A 26,867-nucleotide genomic window follows, 5' to 3' on the forward strand; every position below is an offset into this window, starting at 1 on the left:
AAAACATGTACAAGATGGTTGAAGCGAATTCGTTAACAGAGACTTGAGGAAACCCTTGTTCATTTGAAGCAGAGCACTTGCAAGTTTGAAAAAATATCTAATCTCCAAAAGTTTATTTTATTGACCTGTCACTGCCAACCCTACCAGCTGCACAATGAGAGTGCTGCGCGGCTGTGGTAGCACATCTAGGGTGCAGTCACATAGGGTTTTAAATCCCTTACATAATCTATGCAAAATTCTCTATTCAGTGTAAAAAAAAAAAAAAAAAAAAAAATCCTGATCAGTTTTCAAGACATTTCAGATACCTTCTGCTTTCAGCTGTGCCAGAAAAAATGTCAAAAGATCATCTTTCCCCTAGAAAACCTAGCATTTTCCCAGACATTGTAGCAAACAAGAGTAGGAAAACCGAAAACAAATTCTTTGCAGTGGCAAGTGCAGTACCTTTTCTGGTCCCTGGGGAAAAAAACAAGTCTGATTTGAGCTGGATTAGCAGCATGAATGACAGCTCAGGTCAGATGCAGCCTTATCCGAATCAATTCCCGTCTCCGGGGGGGCAGGGGGTGTGTGCACGCATACCTGCGGCTATAGGATTTGTAAATAATTGAGTTCTTCTGATCCGTACCATCACAGCACAAGAAGAAAGATTTGGTCCTGAGGGGGCTGACAGAGGTTCAAGCCCCAGATCTGCCACTTAGACGCTTCTTCCCAAAGCTGTTTAGGCATGTAATTACTTTTCAGGCTCTGCGCCTGGTCTGAGGCTCTCTGATTCTCTGCCTTCTTTTATCTGTCAGCCTTTTACAGGGACAAGAGTACTCCTCTACCTCCCAAGCGTGTAATGAAGATGAATTCATTACAGCTGTAACACTTTAACGAGCACTGCGAAGATACAGGGTATCCTTACAAGTCCTAAATTAGGAAACTCCCTCTCAGACAGTGCTGGGGTGCCTGGGTGCGTGGTCCAGACCTGTGCCGGCAGTACATTAATCCAACCTCTGCCCATGATTCTGGAAGGGATTTAACCAGAGAAAGAGTCTGGGTTTCACTGGAAGGCCAAGCTTGCAGCACTGACTGGAATTAGTTTCCTTAAACATAAGGATAACTCTGGAACAGGAAACACTCATGTGGCCTTGGGCATCTCTTCTGGTCTCCGGGGGTGCATTCCAGCTCCTGGGCATCCTGTATCCCATCCACCACTCCCACATGGAGGCAGCAGACTCCTTAGGTCATCTAAAATAGTTTCTGTGCTTAAGCAAGGAGGATCCACTCCTCATTACTCTTAGAAAGCTCTTAGAAAGGCGTTCAACACATTTAGGATTGGGGCAGCATAGCCTGGTTACATGCAAACCAGCCTATGCAAGCAGGCACAGTGCATACACCGGCGTTACTGGAACTGAGTAGAAATAGTGAGAAGTGCTGGGAGAGAAAGCACGTAGGGAAGGCGAGCCCCCTGGTGTGTTACTATTTAAAAGAGACCTCCCAACTACTGTTCCATGCATAATTGTGCAATTGGTAATATCCTGGCAAAGAAAGGCTTAGGTCAGCTCGTCTGCAAACAAGGGACCGTTTTCTACCCCCAAGTTAACTTTTTGCATGAGCACAAGTTGCAGATCTCCTGCCGTAACGGGCCGCGGGTCGGAGTTCGCGCACTGCCTGCCGGCAAGGCGGCCCGCTTGACTGCGGACAGCAGAAGAGCCAAACTCAGGATGCTAGACCAGAAATAGATTTTTTTTTTTTATTATTATTCTTAATATCATGTCAGCAGCAGCACGATTCCAAAATGAAAAATAATTCTGTTTCGTATTTCTTTACACAGAGAGACAGACAGAGAGATCCACCCACAGCAGCAGCAGCGACAACAGCGAGAGACCGCTCAGCGAGGCACTGGGACAGGCGGATACCAGGGGGTGTGATGGGGCCTGGCTCCGAGGAAGGCTTTTCTCCTTTCTTCTGCCCTCGCCAGCCCATGCTCCATCTACGGGAGGGTTTAACCTGGGCGGACCCATCACCTTGGCTTTCTCCAGGTCGCTTTTTATAGAACTTGCAGCCACCTTCGGTGAGGTCTGGGGAAACGGCATGAAGGCTCCCACGACCCACCCAAAGGACATGAGCTCGCGCTTAGCTCTAAGCAGCCACATAATCCTACAAATCTGCTCCGCTGTCAGGAAAAGGGCATTTATCACATCTTTTGGTGAAGGGAGTGACTGGGTAGATCCTCAAAGTCTTTTCCTCTGAGCGATCTCGTTCAAGGCAACTCTACAGATCTGACCAGCCTTGTGCACAATACTGAAGGGATACCTCAAGACAAAATTGAAAGCATGGGAAAAATCTAAAAAGACTCGGGAAAAAGCCTAAAAACAGGAATACTGGAGGGCTACAGGAAATCCCAACAATATCAGAGATTACAGCAGGGGCTGTGGGCGCCTCTCCAGCCCACAGGAAGCCGATGGGTGATAGAGACCAAATGTTCCCCGATACGGGAGAGCGGATGAAGGGAGACTCGAGGACACGCCGGCTCTATTAGTGGGACCGGTATGGGAGGCGGCAATAATCCCTGCCGACCGAGACAAGGCAACATCAGAACATCAGCTGCTTCAACAGGAAAATTGTGTTTTGAAGGAGTCTGTCAAGTGACTTGAAATAAATTTGTCTTTAGAAAAGGAATACCATCTAGTGGCCCAAAAAGGCAATAAAGAGGTGCAATGGCAATTAGAGAATCAGATGAATTTAGAAAAAGAGAACGAAAAACTGCAAAAGTAAGGAGGGGGATTAACATATGTAGTGCAGTGATTCACCCTGGAGCAAGGGAGAGCTCAAAAGGGACCTGATCATAGTAAATGCGAAGCTAAAATTAGACACTTGCAAAAGCAGATTGGGATGCAAAAATTAAAAATAACTGCTGTAGCTGCAGGAAGTGGTGGAGAGAGCTGGATCAGGAGTCATCAGAGGAAAATGATTTCAAGGATGATATGGGCAAATGGGAAAATAAAGAGAAGTTGAGAATAGCAGCATATCCCACAAAGATTACAAGTGCCATCCCAGGGCAGACAGGTACAGCAGATCAAACTGCTGTAGTGGTTAAAATGAAAAAAGTGACGCCGGGGCAGGTAGATGCAGATATGAAGCCACTGAAAGCAAGCACAACAGTAGAGTGGACTGTAGGACTTAGAGAAACGGCTTCAAATTTTGAATTAAATGGAGATTAAGCAGTAAGTTGAATAGAGCGTGTGCTCCACCAGCTCCTATTCATTGCACATTGGGCATCTCCTTAATGAACATTTAACGATGCCATCATGGGCATTTAATCAAGCTGCCCAGCAGAATGGCAAGACAAGGATGCAAATGGCAGCACCATCAGTCCATAAGCCTGAAGGAGATGGGGAGTCTTCAAAGAACTGGTGGGGAGCTGCTCGAATGTCAACAGGACATGATATCACGTACCAACCACCCACTCCCAACGGAGCACAGGTATTTCCATTGCCCCTGGCAGCCCCGAGGCTGAGTCAGGCTCCTTGGACAGCAGATGAATTAGGAGAGCTAGCGGCACAAATGCACCCCCACGATTCACAGCAAACTCCCATATGGCAGAATGCAGGGGAAGAAGCGATCTACAGAGTTGCTTTCACATTAAGAGACAAACAATATACTTTTACTTGCATCCCACAGGGCTGAGCACCTGCACCGCTGCACATGCTTGCATTAGGAAAGCGTTTGAATGATGATATCTGGGGGAAAAAGAAAAGGAATTGTCTTATCTGGATGATATTCGGGGGACCGCAGCTACAGAAGAAGAGGTACAAGAGAGAAGTGGCTGAATTTTAAAATTAATAGACCAAATGGGATTTAAAGTCAATTTGAACATGGCACAATTAACACAACCCCAGGTTAACTGCTTGGGAATTGGAACTGGTGAAACAAGAAGATGGATAGATGCTAGAAAGGTTAAGCTTTCTGTGAAATAAAGACTCCCACTGATCAGTCCCAACTCTGAAGAGTGCTGGGAGGATTTAATTTCTTATGGCAGCATATCTATAACTGTGCTGGTATCTTATGGCAGCGTATCCATCTTTGCTAGTACCAGCAGAGCATTATGGAAATGACAGAGAAAGAATCAGTAAGGGAGCTGGAGCAAAGAGCAAGACAATGCTTTATCTAATGTGAAAGAAGCTGCTTGGAAAGCTCCTGCACTAAGATTCACCGTCAAAGGAAAATTATTTGTTATAAGAATTTCAACACAAGCTGATTCTGTGGAAGCAGTACTGTTACAGAAAATTAGTAAAAGAAAATGGATATCAGTAGCATATGGGTCCTCCCCTCTACAGGGGCTGGACCAAAATTTCCATGACCATGAGAAAGCCTGGTTAGAGTCAGTCTGGGCTCTGATGGTCTCTGATGCTTTCCCCCTCTATAGCCCAGCTGTATCTCAGTCTACTCATACTCTGCTCATAAGCACAAAGAGAAGGAATGGATATTAAGGTGGATATCCCATTAAAGGAAACCAGTAATAAACCCAAGGTATTGTGTACTCATGGGAGTGCTAAATTTGAACAAGGAGGAAAAATAATCCAAGATACTGCTATTAGTGGAATGAGGGAACAAGTAGTGGGGAAACTAGAGAAAGGATCATGCCAAGGAGCTTACAGACTGTCAGTAAAAGACAAACCCCTCTACACAATGTCTCTCTACAGATAGCTACTATGCTGATAATAAAATACTGGATGCATGATAGGGAGAATGGTGATGGCGAGCACATAATGGGACACCCATGAAGAAAACAGGTTTATTTTATATGCTTAGAGGGAGAGTGGGAATGAAATATATGTAAAGGATGTTAAAACACATGGGAAGACTGAAAGCAATACTGAGAAACAATTTAGTGAGCAAGTAGATAAATAGACTCAGAGTTTGTTTACTGCAGCCTCAAGCAGGAATCAGCTAAAGAAGGGATGGATACTGTGGCCAGCTGAATGAGAGCAAGTTATCTTACACTGTCGTAGTAAGTTACATAAAGGAGTACAAGGTACTCTGAAAAGAGTGCAAAGAATTTATATTTGGCCCCAAATGAAGCAGGAAATAGAGGACATAAATAAAAACTGCATAGAGTGTGCAATGATGCAAAAGTGGACTAGCAAAAGAAAGCTGCCAACTCGACTGCACTGGCTAAGCCATGGACCTTGACAAATACTGCAAAGGGATCATCCAGATAAACTGTCACAAATTAAAGAAAGGGTACCGGGATATCTTTGTCACCGTGAATATCTTTCCAGGATGGGCTGAGGCTCTTCCACCTAAAAGAAATATAGCCGCTGGAACTGCAAAAAGGCTGTTAAAGAAAATTGTCCATCGGTATGGAACAGCAGCTGAGAAAGGATGAGATGAAGAGCGGAGGGGGTTGTAAGTGAAGTAACTCGAGCCTTAATGAGTAACCTGGGGATTAAGCAAGGACTGCATATACCCTACCACCTGCAATCCTCCAGACTGGTAGAAAGAAATGAGTCAGACTATTAAAAATAGACTAAAGAAAATTGTAGGACAATATCCAAAACGATGGGCTGAAAAGTTAACCTCAATATTAGTAGCTTTAAAAAGCAGTGACAGAGTAGGGACTGGTTTACAAACCGACTGTATTTTGCTTGTATAGCCCATTCCTTAGTGGCCCTTTGTCCAAGACCCTAAAATATTATGGCAGGATAAAGAAGAAAACAAGGCTCGGGTAGAAGAAGCAACATGAGAAAAATAGGTAAAATGAGAAAGGAAGAATCTAATTCATATCTGCCTTATGAAATAAGGGGCCAAGTAATATATTTGAAATCAGATAAAAAGGAACAAGCCTTAAAGACCTAATGGAAGGGGACCTATTATGTTACTAATAAGTTCTCTAAAATATTAAATAGATGAGGGCAGTGGTAAATACAAACGGGTTCATGTTTCTCAGATGTCCCCCTAAGGGGCCAAAAAATTCTGGAATGTGTCATGAATTTGTCAAGAACACAGACACAGAAAACGCCCCAAAGAAGACCCTCCGGCGCCTGCTCCGCCTGAGCCCCCGCACTCACAGCCCGCCCCAGCGCAGCCTCAGCTCTCGGAAGCAAGGGGGTGCAGCCCGCGGGGTGTTTACCTCCCGCGGGGCTCCAGTAGCTCTGTTTATATGCTTGCATACTAACGGGGCTGGTTTATGCTTCAAGTCTTGCTTATTTTCTATTTTCGTAGGGCAACAGATTTTACTACAGCTCCTCGAACAAGCAACAGCTGACAGAGTCACTGAGCAGCAATGCAAACTCCGAGGCAAGGCGGAGGAGTTGAGGGCCCCTGCAGTTGCAAGGATTTTTAACTTGGCTTTTCGCTCCATATTGATAGCTTTGGTCTTTTTATAAATTGCATTAATTTTAGACATTTAACAAGGCAGATAATGACTGTGGAGTGCTTTGGAGAACTAGAGGCAACCACCTTCAGACCTTTATGGGTTTTGAGGCCAGATCAGAAAGCGAACGCCTCCATAGAGACTCCCTGCTCAGTCCTGATCAAGAGCCTGGCGTCGCTGCAGGGTTTGCAGTATCCTTGCCGCACTCCCGGGCAGTAACCCAGGAGCTGCAGACTACCAAAGGAGAGGAGGAACAGCAACCTGCAGGCCAGCAACATGGCATTGCTATTGCTAACAAGGCCATAAGCTTGTTAGTACTAACTGTACAGGCTTCATTGTAACATCTTGCCTGTTTGGAACCTTATTTTCATTCTTTTAGTCTGTTTTACTGGAGTCACCAATACAATTTTCATGGCTAGATAGCTAGCCTATTACCTAACCTGCCTCGGTCTTGCATAGCTTGCTCCAACTACTTAATCTAATAGTAATAATTTAAGACCCCAAATTAAAAACTGTTACAGCTCTTAAGGGAGCCTTGAGAGTTCCAGCTCAGGATCTGGATCCACCCAGATTGGGAAATCATAGCTGAAGCTTTGGAAAAAGAGCACTAGAGTTACAATAACTGAATGAACTCAGTAGTTTTTATTCATTTACGGGACAATCCTCTGAGGAGGAACAACTTGAGGAGAAGCAGCTAGCCCTAGTGTTGAACTGCTGATTTCACTAATGGCATTTTTAAGCAATTTAGGAGGAATTTAGGAGGGAGGGGTCAAATAAGAAAGGAAACCGAAAGAAGGGATTGAAGCAGGTGGGAGACTAAGTGCCGTCAGTAGCTAAGTAGTTAAAAATTGAGAGGACTGGGGGTTAAGCATATGTATGTGAAGGTTTAAAATGGGCTAAAGTATAACGTATTGTAAACTATTATGACTGAGACACAGTAGAAGTAAGACTGGAGAGGGATGGTATATAAGTATCAGAGGATACTTACACTTAATAGGAAAAACTTAACTGCTAAGCCTCGCATTTCTTTAAAGAGGAAACTGTAAAAATCATATGTAGTGGATAAGGCTGGTAAAAGCCTATGCATAAATGTTACAACTGGTCATGCAAACAACTGTGTGTAATTCTCCCCTTTGCAGTCCCCCACAGCTGTTTAGCTGCCTCCACGCATCGCAAGCCCAGCTCTGATACTGCACAGCTGCATAACCTTGGGCCAAACTTCTGAGGAAACCGCTAAGCTATGAGACAGCATGCAAGAAGATAAGAAGGGCAAAAGCAGGGGGAGGACAACTGAGAGCTTTGGGTTAGATCAAGCCATTAATATCTACAGCGAAAGCTGGATGAAACTGGGTTTGAGCATCCTACCCATATGTTACTTTCCTCAGAAATGGCCAGCAATAGCATTAGTCGCACACCTGAGCTACATCAGGTGACAGTGATATCGGGCTGTCTAAGAACAAGATGATGCTGTACCTGTGTAATAGACTGGAAAAGTGAAAGCATTTGAAATCCTCCCAAGGACTGGCAAACTCAGGACACCAGTGGCCCCACTCAGTCTGCAATAACCAGTAAACTCAGGGCACCAAGAGGCTGCTGAGGCTGCCCAGAGCCACCAGCACGCAGGGACATGGGTAGCTGTGACTGCTATCTGCTGTGAAGGATGGCAGCTGGGCTCTTGAGCACACCCTGCTGTGGGAGCTGTGAAAAGAGGGCTCGAAGGGGGTGCCCACGCTCTGGTCTGGGGTGGGCAGGGCTTGCTCTGTGGTGTTTGTGCCGGGGAGGATGCGGGTAGATCAGGGCTCCTCTGTGCCAGGCAGGCAACTCCTTGGCTTGGGTTCATTTAGAGGTTGGGGAGAGCTTTGATGCCTCTTACAGCCTGGTGGGGTGGTGCAGCTCAGGGGTTCCTGCCTAAGCATCCCCCTGGGTGAGAAGCTGAGGGAGGCTGGGAGCTGAAATTTCAAACCTCATGGGGTTGGTTCAGGCAGAAAAGCTTCGAAAGCAGCTCTGCATTTTCCAAATGTATGAGGCTGTAAGAGGCAGGAGATGGTGGGGACTGAGGGTCCCTCATGAAGTTGCTACAGGAGTTGCTCTGGGGCGAAAAAGGCAGATTAATTTATTCTCTCAAACTGCAAAAAAATAGATATTTTCTCTCTCTCTCTTTTTTTTTTTTTTTTTTTTTTTTTTTTTTTTTTTTTTTTAAATAAAGAAGCTTTTCTCTTCCTTGCACCCAGGAGCCTAGCACACAGCTCTTGACTTCAACTCTGTAGCTTGGCCATGGTTTTGGTCTGTGCTAAGCCTCTTCCAGCAGTCACTAGAAAAGCTACCCGAAAAGCCAGGAGGCCTTGGGTCCGTCCCTCTGCCCTCCTCCGAGCTGGCCCTACATACAAAAGTGGAAAGCTGTTGGGGTCGCGTGGTGACAGGCAGCGGTGCAAATGTTTGGAGAAGACAGGTAGGAGTTATCAGCTGGGAACTAGGCGAGGGCAGAGCGGGCGGTTTTGGGGCTGCGAGGGAAGAGGGGGAGGAAAGAGCCCAGTTCTTGTATTAACTGATAACATTGAGGGCGTTAATCAGCGAGTGAAGCTCATCCCTTACGCTCTCCAGGGAGTGACAGATCGTCTGAGGGCTGTCCAGGAGCTCGATGCTGTGGGTGTAGGGCTCGTATTTCACCGAGAAGGGCCGCTTGATGTGTGCCGCATAGCTCCTGCAAGGAAAGCGTGCAGAGGGCTCGGTACAAGAGATGGGGCCCGAGCCTCCCTCCTACCCATCACCACCCACCCAGATCACAACAGGTTAACGCCTCCTTTAGGCAGAGCTGCTAGGTTAGCACAAAGGCCCTGGTTTCCCACCTTTCCAGATCCACACTGCGGGAGTGGAGATCCGTCCTGTTCAGCAAGGAAAGACCGTGAATTTCACTGTGGGCTTCCGTGGGCTGAACGCATGGGCGTGCATCAGACTGGAGGGTGCACTGGTACGCTGAACTGGTCACCTCTGTGGCCATCACCAGGAATCCTCTACTTCAATTTCTTTTTTCCCTTTTCAACAATGCCAAGGAGCCTTAGAAGCTAATTGCAGGGAAAGCCCATGGTGTTACAGTATTATATTCCTAGATCCTTTCTGACATTCATCTATTGCCTAATCTCTGCTTGGGGAGGGGGAACTAACTGCAAGCCGTATTAAGGACAGATTTGATGGGAAATGGCTCAGACCAGGGCAGGAGAATGGGAATAGCATCTTCGGAGCCGTGTGCTTGAGCAAAGCTGTATTCCTGTACCCAGAGCCAACGGGAGTCTAGATCTCAGTGATGAGCCTGACTTCACCTGACACCTCTCAAGAGCGAAGACCTTGTTGCTCCCTTTCTAACAGAGAAGTGCATGGTCAGGTGAGAACAAATCAAGGGTAAGGTTTCCCCAAGGTTGATTGTGCTCACCTCCAACGGTAAGATTTGTACACTTGACAAGGTAGGGTGGTTTGGTTTTGGTTTGTTTTTTTTTTTTTTTTTTTTTTTTGGCGGCTGTGTAAATATGGAGCCGGGAATCGATATTTAGGTACCACGGCTACAGCCGCATCCTGGAAAGGCCTGGGAAGACGGGGGGACAAACAGCACCAGCAACAGGCACGCTCCTGGCCTCTGCTGAGGCTTCACCCTTTCGCTCCTGAATTGCTTGGCTTAGGGTACCCTCTTGTGGCTACCGCGGGTCTGCGCGGGCGCGGAGGCGCGTCCCCCGCCCGGCTGAGACGCCCCTCCGGCCGGTGCTGCGAGCGGCGGGGAAGCCCCGTCCTGAATTGCCGGGGCTGGGGGGGGGGGGGGGAAACACCTGCCAGGGCCATGGGGCTACGCGGTCAAAACCGCAGGCTTGGAGCTTGCAGGGAGCTGCCTTGCTTGCTTGGGGAAACAAAAACCGAGTGCAAGCGGCGGGGTTTTCTGCACGCTCAGTTGTCCAGCTCCTAAAATCCGTGGCTCATCTCAGTTCTGCCAGGGAGGGTCCGGCTCACCTCGCTTATTCATGCCATCAGCCACAGTGACGGTTCGCACCGCAGCTGCTAATGGCTGGGAAGCTGCCCTCCCTCAAGGATGTGCTCCCTTGCTGCCTTTTTGAAGCATGCAAGTACGGCATGGGTGCCTGGAAGGGCACTGAGGGTATGCGGCCACCCTAGAAAACCGGTGGGAAGTTTTCTTTCTGGGAAAAGAGGCTTTTCCGGAGGGATAACACTGATAATCAGGTCCATGGTGGCAGCTGCCAGTAATGCAAAAAACGTGTAAATGCTTTCACTTCATAGAGTAACATCTGTGTGGTCTCTGAACTCTCTACAGAGGATCATTTACAGTGCTTGTCACTGTCAAAACCCTCTAGCCTAATCTTGGCTGTGTAGTTTTCCTTTTTAAATGCAAGGAAATGACTCATTAGACAACAGTTGGGTTTTTTTTCAAAGCAGCCTAGTGCGTGTGAGAGGTCGGGCTCCCCAGGTGCTTGCTTTTGAGCAGCTGGACTCCGGGTTGCACGAACAGTGCAAGTGAGGGTAATAAAAGCAGAAGCTGAAATATAGCAGTCCTCGCCTCATTGTTTATATGAAATATCCCACTTGCAGGAACTGCAAAGTCATGTACAGTGTGTAATACTTCATCTCATCCTATCCCTTTCTTAAACTAAGACAAAATCATATAGCTAAAGTTTTCTTCTGCCAGTCAAATGTTAAAGGACTGAGCTTTCCTACTGTAGGCAATTCTGAGTATGCCCAAAAATGTGCTCTTCTGAACAGATGTCTGTGGGTAGAGATGCCCCTCTGCATCCTGTTTGCAGTCCCATGGGATAAGAAAACGAAATTACACTGGTAGGATGTTGTTCGGGGTCTGCTAACCCATGTTAACCAGCCTAGGAGGCAAAAGTTCCTTCTTTTTCCATGGATAAATCTATCCATATCAAGCAAATCTTTTTAATTTCTGTATGAGCTACTAACTATGCCTGGGGGGTTTTTTACCGCTTGAATGATAAACGCCCAGCAGCTGCTCAGAAAGACAAACATTTTTCTGCATCCTAAATTCAGAGAATGCCACCGTTTCGAGCAGCTCTTCATGCCTCTCCTAAAACTTTCACCCACAGGGCAAACTTATGTACACGCAGCAGCCGGTGTTTGAGAAGGACACACGCTGGCTAGATGCTCCCATGAAGGACAGCCAGTACCTGACCTGTATATCCCTTGGCCACTGCAGCAAGAAAGCAGAGAGGGTCCTGGTGCACGGTTTAGGTCTCCCATTTCTGGACCACCAGCCCTCTGTTAGGTGGCTTGGGCTCTCCTGGGAACTGGAGACAGTCTCCTAACTCCTTCCTATGAGAACTAGGCAGATGAGCTAGTTTTGTCCCTTCTCTTGCTCCCTTAGTCTTGTCTCCATTCCTCCACACCCACGCCCTTGAGTCCAGCATATCTTGGGGGGGTGGGGTGGGGGTGGGGGGGTGTGCTCTTGGGCAAATCCAAGGGACTGAAGTTGGACCCTGTAGAACATGGAGAGTCACTTTGAAAGACCTGACAACAGTTTCCAGAGTACTTCTGAGACCTTGAACTGAAAGCAGCCATGGTGTCAAGCCCTGTTTCAATATATCACAGCTTCATTTCCTTCGGTTTGGGTCTCTCTCACTGCCCAGTCCTACCTCAGTTTACTTTTGGCATCGCTGAAGCTCTCAGACACAAAATATACGGGCTGGTAGTTCTGGTCCTGGTAGGGCTGAACAGCAGCAGCATCGGGGTCAAAGTCTCGCACCTCTGGTTCATCTGACAAGGAGTGCTATGGACACAGCAGAAAAATGCCAGCATGAAATTAAGGGCATTGAAGACCACATAAGTGATAGGCAGAGGTGGAGAACAGATCGGGTAGCTGTGCAGAGGAAGGAAGTTTTTTGCTGTATAGGGTCTAGAGCAGAGGGGCAAGTTATGCTGGGACTTACTATAAGCTCCCCGTAAGAAGACAGGAGGCCAGCTCCATAGGCTTTGACTATCCCATTCTGTCTGCAGAGCCCAAACTCCACCGTAAACCAGTAAAGCTGTGAAAGGAGAAAGAAAAATGCATAGGGGACACAGCTCCTCCTCTCCCTGTCACTTCTGAGCCCTTGCATCACGGCCGGAGCCTGAGGTTGTTTAAATGAACAGGCACCTGGCACTTTGTCCCCTCTCCTTACCCTGCATCCGTCGCTGCCAGAGCAAAGTGCTAAACTAAGTTGCTGCCAGGACAGGACAGGTGGAAACTGTGTTCCCGGGTCCCCGGCACGCCCGGCTGCTGCTATTTGGTGCCCTTGGAGCAGGATGGGTCACCTTGCCGAGGGAGAGCCAAAGGAAGCGGATGTCATTTAATCCCATCCCAAAGAGTCCCAGCAGTACTGTCATTAGAAATACGATGCTTGATGATACCTTGGTGCCCGAGAAAATTGGGTTAATGTGCAAGCGAGCCCTGCTGTTTAACTGATCTCCGCTCTGCACAGTCATCATGAACGAGCAGGGCTGGGGCAGCTCAGGTGGAGGCTCTGAGCCTGCAAATCTGGGGAGACCAGGTTGGACCAGTCCCCTTGACACTGCAGAAGTGCCGCTGGAGGGGTCGGGGCCCCCACCCAGCAAAGAGGAACACTTACCGTTGCGAGTTTCTCAATTTCTTCATCAGTTGCTCCCAGAGACGCCAGCCCGATATCCTGGGAAGAGAAGGGAAGGGGTGAACACCAGGACAGATTCGGTCTGAGGGACTTACATGTGAATTCCTCTGTTTTATTGCCCCGAGACAACAGGTATTGTCCTGCGCTGCCATGCATCTACTGGGGCTTCATTGTGCTCAGACCAAAAATGCTTTGCTGCAGAGTCTGATTTTTTTACTCTGTATTAGGATTCTCAGTCCATCACTAGGGCTCCTGAACATCGTGATTAATAGAAACAAATCCCAGAACAAGAAAGGTTTAGGTGACCAGACTGGAGTTGTTTTGGGTTCCCACCTTGTGCCTTACCCTCTCAGGGATGAAGAGGCAGACAATCACCTTACCTGGGAGAACTGGGCAAAGGTCTTATCGGCCAGCATCGGGACATGCCCCAGCAGCTCGTGACAGCAATCCCTGCCGATGCCCAGGGGGAAAGGAGGAAAACACAGTCAGCAGTGGACAGAGTTCGTCCGTTCAGGAGAAAGGCTAATTGCTGGCCAGGTGGGATGCCCGGGCAGAGGTGGCCGTCGGGGCCGGGCGATACTCACGGCTCGGGGGAGTGCATGGGCGAGGACGCGTGGCGGATGTACTGCGTGCACTGGAAGACGCGGAAGGCCAGGCTGGCGAGGAAGTCCCGCGCCGACAGCAAGCCAGCCACCGGCCGGAGCTGGAAGCCGGTCCTCTCTGAAACAGCGCATACCGTCTCTGCGGGGGTGCGGGGCCCACGGGCTGCGCTGCGCCCCGTGTTCCCAGCACGGACAGCAAAAGCATCAGCGCTGGAAACTAAAGGGCTTCTGCTGTGCCAAGCCTAATCTTTTTGCTCCTCCTAGGGAGCAACAGCTGCTCATTAGATGCTCCGTGGGATCGTCTGACTACGGGCTCGATTTTCAGCTGCAGCCCATCGTGTTCAGCTGCAGTCCCCACCGCCCGGGCTCTACCCCTGTCCTCCATGGGCAACGCACAAGACTCCATCAGCTCTCCTCCCACATCTCAGCTCAGATGCTCATCCTTCAGGCTCAGGTTTCCCAGCAGTAACTGCCACCACTGTGCTGGAGCCCTGGCAGACCCTGGACCTGGGTCCCCCCAGGCTCGCACCCACCTTTCAAGAAGCGGGAGACCTCCTCCAGCTGAGGGATGTTGTTCTCATTGTAGCCACAGAATTTCTCCAGTAGATTGAAAGCTTCAAGATACTCCTTGCAGGCGTGGGTGGGGTACAGGCTCTTCAGGGTGCTGTACACCTCCTTCCTTCAGGATGAGAGGTGGAAGGTGTTCAGTGGCCTAATGTGTCTAGTCCTCTCCTGTCCTCTGGCTATAAAGTACTCATACCTCTATGTTTCTTGTTCTTTTGCTTTTCTCCACCACTAGGTCTGTGTCTGTGCACACTGATAGGAGTGTGTAAACTTACAGACACACACTCAAATGAGCCTGCAAAGTCAGCAGTTGTATCTGCGCAGAACTATTTCTGACCTTGAAGGTCAGAAGACTGTATAAAAGGTATTAACTGGAATTAAAATATTCCCTGCAGGTTAGCTCCTGAAGTTGCACAATGAAGACAGTCAATATAACCAGGAGATGACCTTGTTTAGGAGCCTGTGCACTTGGCTCGTATGAGCTGGTCTCGCTTTCAGAGACAATCCTGCAGCGACACCCCTGGAAATAATCACGTTCAAAGGAAGCGTTTTCCTAAGTGAGACCAGCGAGGTGCCATGCAGATATCCACCACAGACCCCACGCTTCTTTCTGCAGCTACAATAACTACCCTTTGTTTGGAGGCTGCTACTAAGCCAGGTCCACTTAGAGAAGTGGGACTCCAAATTATCTACCTCACTCTCTGGGGATGCTCCTTAGGAGGAAACTCCTGGGGGCTGCAGCATGGAAGTGCTCTCAGTGCAGCCCCGAGAGAGGAGAAGACAGAGCATCACTGTTTTGGAGGTAGCTTGCTCTCCCGAATGCAGCCCTTTCAGTAAGACTCCATGCAATGAGTTAGTGGGTTTTATAACAAGCCATTAAGTAGGATGCTTGCACTCCTGGTACATTTTTCAAGGGGTCACGCCCTAACCGTTTAGGTTTTGATTCCTAACTTCTAGTGGTAAAGGTCACAGATGAAATCAGCGCTCACCAGGTAGCAATCTCCTCCGCCGTGTACTCCACACAAGGGATCGGGTCCCCGCTGCAAGGCAAAGGCACCGTTACTGACAGCAGCAGAGCACAGGCCAGGCTCCTCTTCCCTTTGAGAAGGAAGCACTTTGGAGAAGCTCTGCATGATGTTGATCAATCTTCTTTAAACCAAACAAGGGGGTGAGACAGGAAAGAAAAAACCTTAGGACCGTGCACAGGTGAAGTCAATACATAGACAGAGGGAAAAACATTAGTCTAGCCAGAGGTTGTAAATGAACAAGAGATGAGTGAAATCTTAGCTGGCATAATATTTTCCAGGAAAAAAAAAAAAATGGTATTCGCTGGAAAAAATTGAAACTTTGTGTGAAAATAAATTAAATTCATGTGCCTGAACTTCAGGGGGCTGATTGCTCCAAGAATGAATCAGTGGCTGGGAAATAAAAGCAGCTAATAAGGAAAACTGAATGCATGTGAACTGCAGAAAAACATATTGTTAGTAAGATAAAGGATGGCCGGAAAATAAAATCTTAACATTAATGTAAGTAGGAACTAAAAAAGATTGACACTCTTGCCTTTTCTGCATCATAATTGACAACTGTATTTCCTAAATCCCTCTGTTCTGTATCTGAACAAATGAACTATTCACATATTACAGCAATAAAGCATAGTTCCTTTTCCATTAACAGCCTGAAGGGATGCTACACAGTGGCTCATAAATGCTAACCTGCAGATGAGATGTGAGAGAAGACATCTCAGATGGGTGCATCACCTTGGGACTGTATTTGTTCCTGTGGCCATCAGGACTCCCCTGCTGGCACAGTGGCTTTCTGTGCATTTAGTATTAGTACAGGATAAAAACATTGGTGGCTATTTTCTGGGCTTCAAATCTGCGAAGAACATGAAACCTAGCAGAGCAGAAAGCCACGCTGGGATCACACCGGTTGCAGGGGTAGCTCAAGGAAGTGACCCATATAATTTCCATAGCCTGCTTCCAGCAGCTCGCTACAGAAATCTACATTTAAAGTCCTGCTCGGAGAGGAAGATGCGATGGTGGAAGGCAGTGTTACTGAATAGGATCTAGGGGATATTTTACAAACCCGACTGAATATTAGAGCTCTGTTTGATGTTGTAGTGAAGAGGCTGAGTGCTATCATTGCATATATCAGAACAGAAGTATTAAATAGGAGTGCAAGAGATAGTCTTAAATCTATTTAAAGACAATGATGAGACCACTACTGGAATCTATTTAATTTATCAAAGAGAGTTAGGAGGTGAACCATTCAGCCTATAAATACCCTCACAGCAAAAAAAAAAAAAAAAAAATCTGATAGCAGAATTCAATATAGCAGATGAAAAGCATGTATGATCCACTGGGTGAAAGCTAAAGCTACTGAAGTTCAGTTTAGAAATAAAACCCACATTATTTCACAGCCAGGATAATGAACCATTGGAACAAGTTTTATGGGCACGTGGTAGCCTTTTCAGTACTTGCAACACTGAAGTCAAAAATAGATGTAATTCAAAAAGAGATGCTACATTTTGAAATCAAGCTTGAGGTCTGATGGAATTATATGTGGCTTTTGATATGCAGGAGGTTTATTCTGGCTTTATCAATGTATGAATTAATGACCACAGACATTTTTTAATTAAAAAGAGACTGGAATACATAGAGAGAAGAGAGACACAAAAAGAGTTGGCAAGGCTGAATGGGGAGACAAAACATAAAAGAAGACAAGTCTCATGCAGTTAGTACAATTACTTCCCAACAGGTTGCATTGGCATGACATTATCCCTGCATGGATGTTAGGAAAGAGACTTACTGCTTATAGTGAAAAGCAATTTCTGCTATCGATTTCCTTCTCTGGCGATATACTGGGTCAGAGTAGCCCTGGGATGACAAACAGGAACAGAGACAGGATTTTTAATCAGTTACTAAAATTTCTCACCCAACAAAGTTCATCACTGGCTGGAGAAACTTCTCTCATGGTGGTGACTGCACTACAGTTCCCTGAAAGGTGCTCTCCAGCTCCCGCCTTCCGAGGGAAGGCTCAGGACTCCAACGTGAGGATGTGCCCACACAAATTCACTCACCGGGTGATCCAGGTCCAAGTCAGGGTCAAACTTGGTGACCAAATGATGGCACTTGTCCAACTCACAGATTTTCCTGGGAAACCAGTGAACTGTGGGGAGAGCGAAAGAGAAAAACTGGCTGCGGAAGCGAAGATGGAGCATCCCCTGCTGGGAAAGGGTTCTGCGGTTGAATAAAGCACATCTGACCTGGTGTACCAGATGCACGCACACACAACAAACCGCACATGACACAGCTGTGCCTTCCGAGCAGTAGTCCCACACTCTCAGTGCTCTTGTCCTAAAGTCAGGTCTAATGCCATGATCTGCATCTCGTAACTTCCCTGCCCATGCCTCAGCAGAGTATTTTGCGACAAAAGTAAACAAGAAGATGAAAATTTGACTTCACTTAAAGATTCTAGACTTCACATTAAAAACAAATCCAGAGATCCAACCGGTTGTAGGGTGACCGCTGCAGATCTCTAGGGATATTTTACAATGAGAATCATCCTGTCTTCAGAACAGGATGGCATGGGCAATGTCTTGTAGTTTAATGCTGGATCTGTACAGAGTTCCTGACACAAAGGTAGGAAACTACTTTACTTTTATAATATAAAACACTGGAGTAGGAATGGGGAACTCTGTAGAATAGGTGTGAACAAAGCATAAAATTTCATCTCCTATCTCTACTTTTTCAAATCTGGCACCAGAAGAATAGGCGATGGACTCTGGAGTCTGTTGAAAAATGGACAAGGAGGGAAGAGCATTCAGGTGTCCCAGGGGCAGCCTTTTCTGTTTTTCTCAGATTCAGTATACAGCAGCCCTTCCCCTTTTCTGGGAATAACAAAGCCTCTACCCTGTTTCTACCGCTCAGTCTCTCCACAAGAGTGAAGCAGTTTGTAAGTTCCTTACATTTGTCTTCCTTAGTGGTCCTCACGTCTTCTGCCACCCTCTTGATGGAGCTCATGAAAGTATTGAGGTCAGAGCTGTGGACTTCACAGCGCACAAAGTATTCCAGTTCAGCAGTCCCTTCACGAGGCTTTCGGCTCAGTCTGGTCTCCAGGTGGTGAATTTTAGCTTCAAATGTCTTTCGGGAGATGGAAAAGGAGAACAAAATCATTAAACAACACTAGAAACACCTGCTGCTAATTCCCAAAGATGCCCATATGGATATATCTGGGAGGAATTACTTGTCTTTTTCTTCTCTTTTTTTCTCCCCACTGGGATAAATGCACTTACCCACTGATTCCACAGTTGTTCCTTCTGGACAGAGGACCAGTGGGGCTGGCCAATAACAGCCAACAGGGCAGCAAAGAAGATCGTCCCAAGAGGGGGAAATCGGTGTGGCAAAACGTCACTTCCCACGACCCCCTCTGCTTTAATCTCCCACTGAAGGCCGTTTTGGTTGGGGGGCGGGGCGGGGCTGGCGATGACGTGGAGGGGCGGGCAGTGGCCACGCGTGGGCAGGTGGCGCTGGCCGCGGTGCTGAAGCGGCGCCGCTCGGCCACCCCCGCGGTGGTTTGGGGCTCGCTGTCAGAACTGGCATCATTTGGGCTCGTTATCAAAATTGACCTCCCCCGAGGAATAAGAAGAATACAGTATAGAGCCTGTAGTCTTCTTCCAAAGGGCCCTGGTAGATTTGTGGATATTTTCGTTAGCTGGGTGAAAACTGGCAGTACAAGCCCGAGTCCCTGGGCAATGACCCAACCCTTCCAAAGCCTCTGCAAGATCTTGGGGAGAGAAAGGGACATGGTTTCTTTTGTTAATCAGAGGCAGAAAGATGAGAAGGAACAGACGCGTTGCCATAGGTAAATTAAATTAAGGACCGTGTTTTTTAATGTACCTACCAACTTCACTATTACATTGTCCCCTCAACAATCAATACCTTTGCATTAATCTGACAGCCGTGATTGCATTACCTATGCTTTGGCTGCATGTAACACATACAGAAGAGTGAAACCAGCTTCCCTGCAGCATGGTTCATGATGAGGCAAATGTCATTATGCCCGTCTGCTTTCATATCTTGTACCTGCATTGCCAGAGGGATCTGGGAAATGAATCTTCTTCTGTTGTGGCTTGACATGCTTGTCTTTTTATTATATTTAAAGCTCTCTCTGCGACAAGCTCAAAGAGCTTTTTCACTAGAAAACCTCTTGATGCAGCAAGTAAATTGCTCCAGGAAGAAACAAATAATATTTGAACATAAGCTGCCCTTGATTCTTGCATGATGTTTTAAAAATTGTTTAAATTATAGACTTTAAATGCAGCGCAACATAAAATCTACCAAGTACAAGAGCCTATACCTCTATGTTTCATACCCGATGAGCAGTCTGTTGCATTTGAAATGTTTGTTACACTGATGGATTTTTCATGTCTTATCTGTCAGCTGTGCACTTCTAGGAAGGAGACCCCAACTATGGCATCACCAAGGATTTTGTCTGACAAGTTCATCTTAGAGATTCTTTCAGTCTCAAGACAAGAACCGAATGTTGCCCAGAAAATAGCTTTTCTTGCAACAGTCCTCTTAGAGGAGATGCAAGATGCTTTGTAATTGCTGAATATCTTAAACACTTTTCATAAGATTATGAGAGATAATATTACGTGGGCAATGAATAGCTGGAATGCTCTACAATTTCAGGGAAATACTTATCCCCCAAACACACTTTTTGTATGTTTACAGCTGTTAGGTAGTGGGTTTGCTGTATAGTGTTGCTGGTGATCTGGTTTTACCCCAGAAGTGGTTGCATTTAACTGGGAAGAAGGAGTTCTATAATTATAATGTGTATTGATATATGATCTAGCAGCATGACCATGTGACAAAAAAGGTCAACCACGTACTGAACGATAGTAGCAAGACTGTAGACAACAGGTCAAAGGAAGTTCAAAAGAAGATTCCTCCTCTCTGTCAGGGATGAGGGAGACCACAGCTGGAGTACCACGTGCTGTAGAAGAAAGACATTGATGTGCCGTAGCAGGTATAGTGGAGGGCTGCCAAGATGTTCAGGGAGCTGGAGCATAATGTTATATGAAGAAGAACTGAGGGCATTTGATTTGTTCAGCCTTAAGAAGTGAAGGGGTAGGGGAGATCGGTTCACTCTCTACTAGTACCTGGTGGGAGGGTATAAAGAAGACAGAGCCAGACTTGTCTGAAAAGTACACAGTGGGAGGACAAAAGGCAATGAGCACAAGCTGGAAGCAAGGACATTAGAAAGAAGAAGAAAAGAAAAAAAGCTTTTTACCATGAAGGCAGTCAAACACTGCCCAAGGGGTCCAAGGAGGGATCTGTGGGATCTCTACCTTGGTGATATTCAAAATGCAACAAACAGCTTCAAGCAACCTATGACTGGACCTGCTCTGAGCAGGAGGTTGGACTAGAAACCTGCAGAGGCCTCTTACAACCCACGTGATTGATTAATAGGAACAGATTGTCCTCTTCTCTCACTGCTGAAGTCAATTAAATTAAACTACTGTAGATAAAATATGTCTCAGAACCTCAGTTTGCAAAACTCTTTTGAATCCTTCTGGATGAAAATATACTACATAAATGCAAGTTGTTGTGTTTTGATTGCTGTATAAATAGGCAGCACTTATGTCAGTCTTTCCATTCATGGTACTGAGATCTTAGATAACGCAACATTATTTTGCTGGCTAAGGGCAAAAAGCTTAATTAGTTGCTAGTTTTCCTTGATATTAAAGCCATATACAGGGAGCATCTCTGAGGGGAACCAACAGAACCTTTAACATGTGAATCAAACTCACCCCTTAAGTAGAGAAGTAATTTTGAAACCAATATACCAGTTTTACACCCAGGGTGAAGTTGTTCTTGTAACACTTTAACCAAGGACCAGTGTGGCAGTGCCATTCAGAGACTGCCAGGGCCTTGACCCACAAGTAAGGCAGGCTGGGTCCGTAGTCATGCAGGGCACACGGCTTGCTTTGAGTGTGGGATCAGAGCCCCGCGCACGAGGTTGAAGTGCTGAGCAGTGGAGGGGGCTGTCAGAGTACACTACAAGTCACAAGGGTCTGGAGTGTGGGTGTGAAACTGTGTGGCTGGCCTCAGTAACTAAGCAAAGTTAAGCCCAGATCTTAATAGCACTACCTGACAGAGGTATGGCTCATTCTTAGTGGAAAGTGAGGTCATGCTGGGGCATGAGCAAAGCCTGACTGTGAGGACATCAGACAATTAACTGATCACTTGCAGTAGGCAGCCTTAATCTGAGTCTTCTTTAGTAGTCTCAAGAGATATTTCTCACAGAACAGCCACAAAAGCTGTAGTGCGTTCCTTGACTCCCATACAACAGGTCAGGTACTCACCTCAAATACCTTAAGTGCACGGGACAGAGGCGAAGTCTTGGCTCCCTTAAGCATGAAGAAGAGGTTCAGCATGGCTCTCCCATCCTTCTCCTCGAAGACGATGGTCTCTGTAGACTCTGCAGCATCAGTGGCTGCAGCTGCAGCTTCTCTTTCCTTCCTGGCATCTTCAATGAGGCTTTGCCGTCTACCAATGAACCGTGGAGACTGAAGGCAGAACAGAAATAAGTGACACTTCTGATAGAGCTGTAGGGGAGTTCAGAGATATCCCTGGTAGCTCAAGGATGTGTGACCGATTTGTCTCAGCAGCGGAAGAAGGGGAATGTTGAACTGACTTGCCTGGCTTTGTAGAGGAAGACCTCGTGATGAGGACTGAGGCTTTAGAGCTGAACTTTCAGAAATGTGGAGCTTTAAGAAAAATCTGTGTAAAAATATCTTTGTAACACGACTGGAGGGTAGACTTGTCCCCTCACCTTCCCTAGCAACAGTTTTCAATATCCTTCAAAAAATAAAAATCAGAAACAACCTTATGCAGTTTTCAGATGTCTGATGAACTCGGGTGGACTGGCATTAGATAAACATGAAGTCATCTGAGAAAATTCATACTATGAGATAAAGCTGAAGCCCACAGCTGCAGCCTACCCAGGAGACATGAACTGTTTGCAGGTGTATTAGCAGGGCAGCTTAGCTAAACTGCTCCCAGGATCCAACATGACATTTTCTTCTGACACTAGGTGGATGCTTGCCCGCTGAAGTCTAATTAGAACCGCATCCATATACCCCAGAAAATAAATTCCTCCCGCTGAGCTATACATTTGTTTTGTCCCAGCACACTCATGCAGATTACTCTTACTTGGAATTGCACCTAAAATGCTGCAACTCTGTGCCTGGGGTCACGTTAGGTCACTCGTTTATATTTATAGTGAGCTATAAACTATTTTAATCACTGCTGTTTCTTTTGTTATACAAATAGCTCATATACTAACTTATTTGTTCTTGTTCTTTTTACAGCCAGATTTCCATTTAGAGGCAGCTCAGCTGGTTCCAATTTTCTGTGTTCAATACCCAAACCAGATGACAAACCCTCAGAACTTGCTATAAGAAACCTGGGGCAGCACTGAAGAAGGACCAGCACATAAAGCCATCCAGCACCTGCATATAGAGCGGGACTGGCTGCAGTTTTCCCTCTGATTACATCGAAAATATCTAGAAAAGAGATAGATGCAGAGCATTGCTTACCTTGTGAAAATCTGGAGAATGTTTTCCTTTTAAAAGGACGGCCTGCTCAACTACTAAGCCCATTTTCTCTCTGATTCTCAAAGCCCACCATCAGTAACTAACGTTTCCTGTGAAAATCATCTTGGATGCTTTAGCAATGGAAAGCTGACATTATAAATGCAGCCTGAAAAATGCAGCACGTCTAGGCACCAGCCTACGCGCTTCTAGCCGGTCCTTTTTTTAATAAAGATACCCCTCTGAAACTATGTTTGCTGATCCTCAACCCCTTTATTCCTTGTGGCATAGAAAAACACTTTCTAACAAATAAGCACAGATTTCTGCTTGTCTAAATTAATGGTATTCATACCCAAAGAGAGAAGATACCTAATAAGTATGCTCAGCCGTAACTTTTAAAATCTTGTGTGCGTGTGCTCAGCTTTAAGTGTGTGTTTTATATCAGAACCGTGTTCAAAGCTAAGCCGATGTTTACTTTGAAGTGCCTGCAATAAGCAGGGCAAACAGCCTTGTGCTAGCCACAGTGTCGGGGCTCTGCAGCGGTCCCAAGCCAGGCAGTGCATTAGGCAAGGATGTTTTAGCACACAGTGCCCGGAGGCACAGCAGGATTTTACTTCTGAGCTGGAGCCAGGGAGAGAAGGGAAATTAGACCCCAATTTTTAGGCTGTAAATCAGGTTAAAATCCAACTGGGAGGCATTTAAATAGAAAGAAGACTGGTGTGACTGGAAAGCCACACCGGGAGAGGCAGCCTCGACCAGTCAGACCCGTGTGCTGGGACTGAGTGGCCCCTGGCAGGCAGGAGTTGGGGGGATTTCAGTCCCTGTCAAGGCGTCCTGGAAGCTGCTTAGCTCTATAATGGCATGTTTGCGGTGGGTAAATTAAAAAAAAAAAAAAAAAAAGGGCTGAGTTTTGTTTGGGAGAAGAGGGCTGAGAGGGATCTTCCTGCCTGCACGCTCGCCATCTCATCATCCTTTCCTCTGCCCCTCACATCTACGATCGTCAGGCTATTACCTCCTTTTGCTGGAAATTAGGAATCTGGGATATAAACTAACCAAACTGATCTCTCATGATAAATGCCTTCCTTTCTTCAGAAGGCGCCTTTACATGGTATTTCCGAATTGCCTTGCAGGCTAGCTATCCCTGAGTGCCTATCTAGCTACAGTGAGAACTTTAATTTGATTTTGCAAAGCATTTATTTGCCTAACCAGGGCCTGAGTTTGATACGGTCATTCACCTCTTATGAAGAGTTAGTTCATTTTTCCTTCTTCGAGTCTGTTACAACTCAAGGTGTCCAGCCTGAGTAGTGTCATTAAAAATACTGTGTTCTGCGTTAAAGTACTTCAGCATTTTTTTCCTGGCTCATTATTTGCAGTGAGTAGGAAGGATTGTAAAGACTATTTCCCTCCCTGCAGCATGGGGACAGTAACGTCCCACCCCTGCTTCCCTGGGTGCTCCTTCCTGCTGGTTTGCCTCCAACTACCATCTCCTGCCTGGCTCTGCTTGTGTGCTCTGTAACCAAATGCTGCTCCAGCTCCAGTCCCAGGGTGTCTTGTAAAAACTATTAACAGCAGAAAAATTAAATATGTAACCAAAGATTTTTCCCCATTGTGAGTTTGATGTTTGGCTGGCCCAGCCAATATGTAAAAAACCTGCCAGTGTAGATGAGTTCTGGGATTGCAAAGGTCTTTTTTTTCCTCCTAGTTTGCACCATTTCCCCTGCAACAGGGTGCTGGTCCCTGGGGATTTATGGCAAGGGAAGACGTCAAACCTGCTGGAGCTGGTGTGGTGATGGGCAGGGGCTGGGTGGCCGAGTGGCCATGGTGACACTGACACCATGGGGGCCAGGGACACGCGATGTCACATACAAATGCAGAGTTATGCCTCTTGCCTTGTAGAAGCCAGAAAATTAAGTGACAAGGTTGTGGAGATGTCCTCTGCTAGGTGAGAGCAAAGAGCAAAGCCTTTCATGAAGACCACTCTCAAAGGGACCCTCACAGGGCTCAGTTTTTTGTTGTTTTTTTTTTTTTTTAATTTTTCTGAGAATTTCCATTCAAAGATGGGACGCAAAGATGGGCTGAGGTTTTATGTTCGCCTCAGGCTGGAGGAGCCGCTCACCCCAGGCAGGTTGCCACGCTCCTGCCAGCACACCTGGTGAGCACAAATTCCTCTGGCCCCTTTGTCCAGTGGCCTCTTTTCCATTGAACACGAAGCAGCACCCCAGAGTGTGTAACAGCCAAACACTCTCCCCTTCTCCAGACAGCAACGAGCATCTCAAATACTGATTTGATGAGCAGCGTGAAAAATACCAGGTTTTCAAGAACCACTTAAGCGTTCATTATTTTGCCAGAATGAAAATGGTTGTGTGAGAGGGAAGCCTTCCCTGATTTCCATTTATTAGAGAAAGCAAGCTTACCTCCTTGTTTCCTAAATGTTTCCTTTCCTTTCCAGCACACTCCACTCCAAAACACCTCTCTCTGCCTATGTAGTGGCTGGTTGGACTGAGTCAGAGCATCACAGAGAGTTAAGAGGAGAGCAGGTAAAAAAGGCAGCAGGCGTAGGGGAGGGAAATGGGGAGCTCTTGGTGCTGGAGTCACCCTGCGGACATCTGCCAAACACATCTGCTCCCTAACCCAGCTCGATTCCTGGGTTTCCTCGTCCCGAGCATCCTGAGGAGATCCCCTCCCAGTGCACCCGCTGCCACCGGCTGCTCCAGCTTCTCCAGGGTCGCCCACAGCAGCCTGGCCACATCTCTGACCCACAGGACTGTCCCATGCCAGGAGTCTCTGCGTTCCTCCTGCCTGCCCTGGCATTTGGGTTCAGAGGTGAAATGTCCCTGTTCCTACAGCCAGTCCAATGGGTTGGCCAGACTTGGCTATCTAAAGGCACTTGGCAGCACAAAAGGAAGTTTTCCTCTCCTTTCCCTGACCCATACAGGTCTGGTGTGTGCAGAAGCATTGCCCAGGCTAAACCCAGGGCTGAGACCACATCAGGAAGGGCTGGGGAGAGAAACGGGGGAAGGATGGGCTGGGAGAGAGCAAAACTGCAGATGCAGCAGCAGCAGCAGCAGCAAACAAACTGATTATATTGCCTGTGCCTCATATGTTGTCTGAAATAACAGCCACACTTTTTCATTATGCGGAACAGGTGAAATCTCTGCAGTTTATTGCCTTGAAACCAGGAAAGCATTAAGATTTTCAAATTGTCTTTCACACAGGGGATTCCTTGTTATTCCTGCCTTAGGTCTAGGGGTTATTTACCTTGCTTTGGTTGGAGGGGTGGGGGTCGCATTAGTTCAAGCTTTCGTCCCCCTAAATGTTTGCCTTTCACACATACCAGTATGTAGAGAGAACTGTTTGTGTGATTCCCCTTTGCCAGCCTGGTGCCCGGAGGTGCCCGTGTGGGGGAACTCCAACAAAGGCAGTGTTGGTCCATCTAGCCCTGCCTGCCTCTGCCTACGGCTACGGGAGAGGCTGCGGCTTTCAGAGAGGGAGGGGAAGAAGTGGGGTAGGGTTGTCTTACCATGATGGCCTCAGCTTGCTTGGAGTCCAGCTCCGACACCGCCCTGCGGAAGCCTTTGGCTGCAGAGGTGGAGATGTTCGGGGTTGGCATCTTTGCTCTTCCACGAGCTCTGCTCTCCGCTTTCCAGCTCCTTGCCAGCTTTTTATAGGGCAGGGCTGACGTCAAAGACTCTTTCAAATCTTCTCTCCCCCCCGCCACCTCCCCATCACCACCTCCCTCCTTTCTCCCCCTCGGGCTGAGAGGAGGAGGGGACATGAAGGAGAGAAACGTTTCTGTCCCATTAAATCTAATCGCTACAAAGATTGCAGACACCCTGCCTTCACAGACCAGACGCTCCCCCCACCTGTTTGCCTGCACCCAAAAGATTTCTACTCTGTTTTTTTCCCTCCCTTCTTCTCGATGGAGTTCATTCTCATGCCGTGTTTCAGTCCATCTCACTTGCTTTCCCTGCTTGGGAGTTGCATGAAAGGATTTTGATCTGTGAAAGGATGAAATAAAAGGAAGGAAGAGATTCAGTCCTCTCTAGCCCTTTTTTTCCCCTTGTTTGCCTTGTCATTGAGGCAGTAAAGGAATAGGAAAATAACACTGA

The 26,867-nt window shown here is 47.0% G+C and overlaps 1 protein-coding gene across 1 annotated transcript; it reads right to left on the reverse strand.

Annotated features, from left to right (window-relative positions):
* Positions 1 to 1,718: 1,718 nt before the first annotated feature.
* On the reverse strand, positions 1,719 to 26,382 carry TH (tyrosine hydroxylase). The gene is made up of 13 exons (XM_032984909.2): positions 26,279 to 26,382; positions 21,529 to 21,732; positions 18,127 to 18,301; positions 17,239 to 17,327; positions 16,968 to 17,035; positions 15,149 to 15,199; positions 14,129 to 14,274; positions 13,578 to 13,713; positions 13,374 to 13,443; positions 12,976 to 13,032; positions 12,298 to 12,393; positions 12,004 to 12,137; positions 1,719 to 9,059 (listed from the first exon to the last, which is right to left on the reverse strand). The coding sequence occupies exons 1-13, from the start codon at positions 26,366 to 26,368 to the stop codon at positions 8,900 to 8,902; spliced, it is 1,476 nt and encodes a 491-aa protein (XP_032840800.1). The 5' UTR covers positions 26,369 to 26,382; the 3' UTR covers positions 1,719 to 8,899.
* Positions 26,383 to 26,867: the final 485 nt, after the last annotated feature.

The sequence above is a fragment of the Tyto alba genome, unplaced genomic scaffold (assembly GCF_018691265.1).
Source record: "Tyto alba isolate M040663 unplaced genomic scaffold, T.alba_DEE_v4.0 Super-Scaffold_8, whole genome shotgun sequence".
Lineage (NCBI taxonomy): Eukaryota > Metazoa > Chordata > Aves > Strigiformes > Tytonidae > Tyto > Tyto alba.

Bases quoted from the DNA above. Each gene is read 5' to 3' on its own strand.
- TH (XM_032984909.2), bottom strand. From the start codon at position 26,368: ATGCCAACCCCGAACATCTCCACCTCTGCAGCCAAAGGCTTCCGCAGG. The intron at 13,714-14,128 runs GTGGGTGCGAGC...GCGCTGTTTCAG, and splicing joins GGTCTCCCGCTTCTTGAAAG to AGAGGACCGGCTTCCAGCTC. The intron at 9,060-12,003 runs GTAGGACTGGGC...CTTTCCTTGCAG, and splicing joins GATGCCAAAAGTAAACTGAG to GAGCTATGCGGCACACATCA.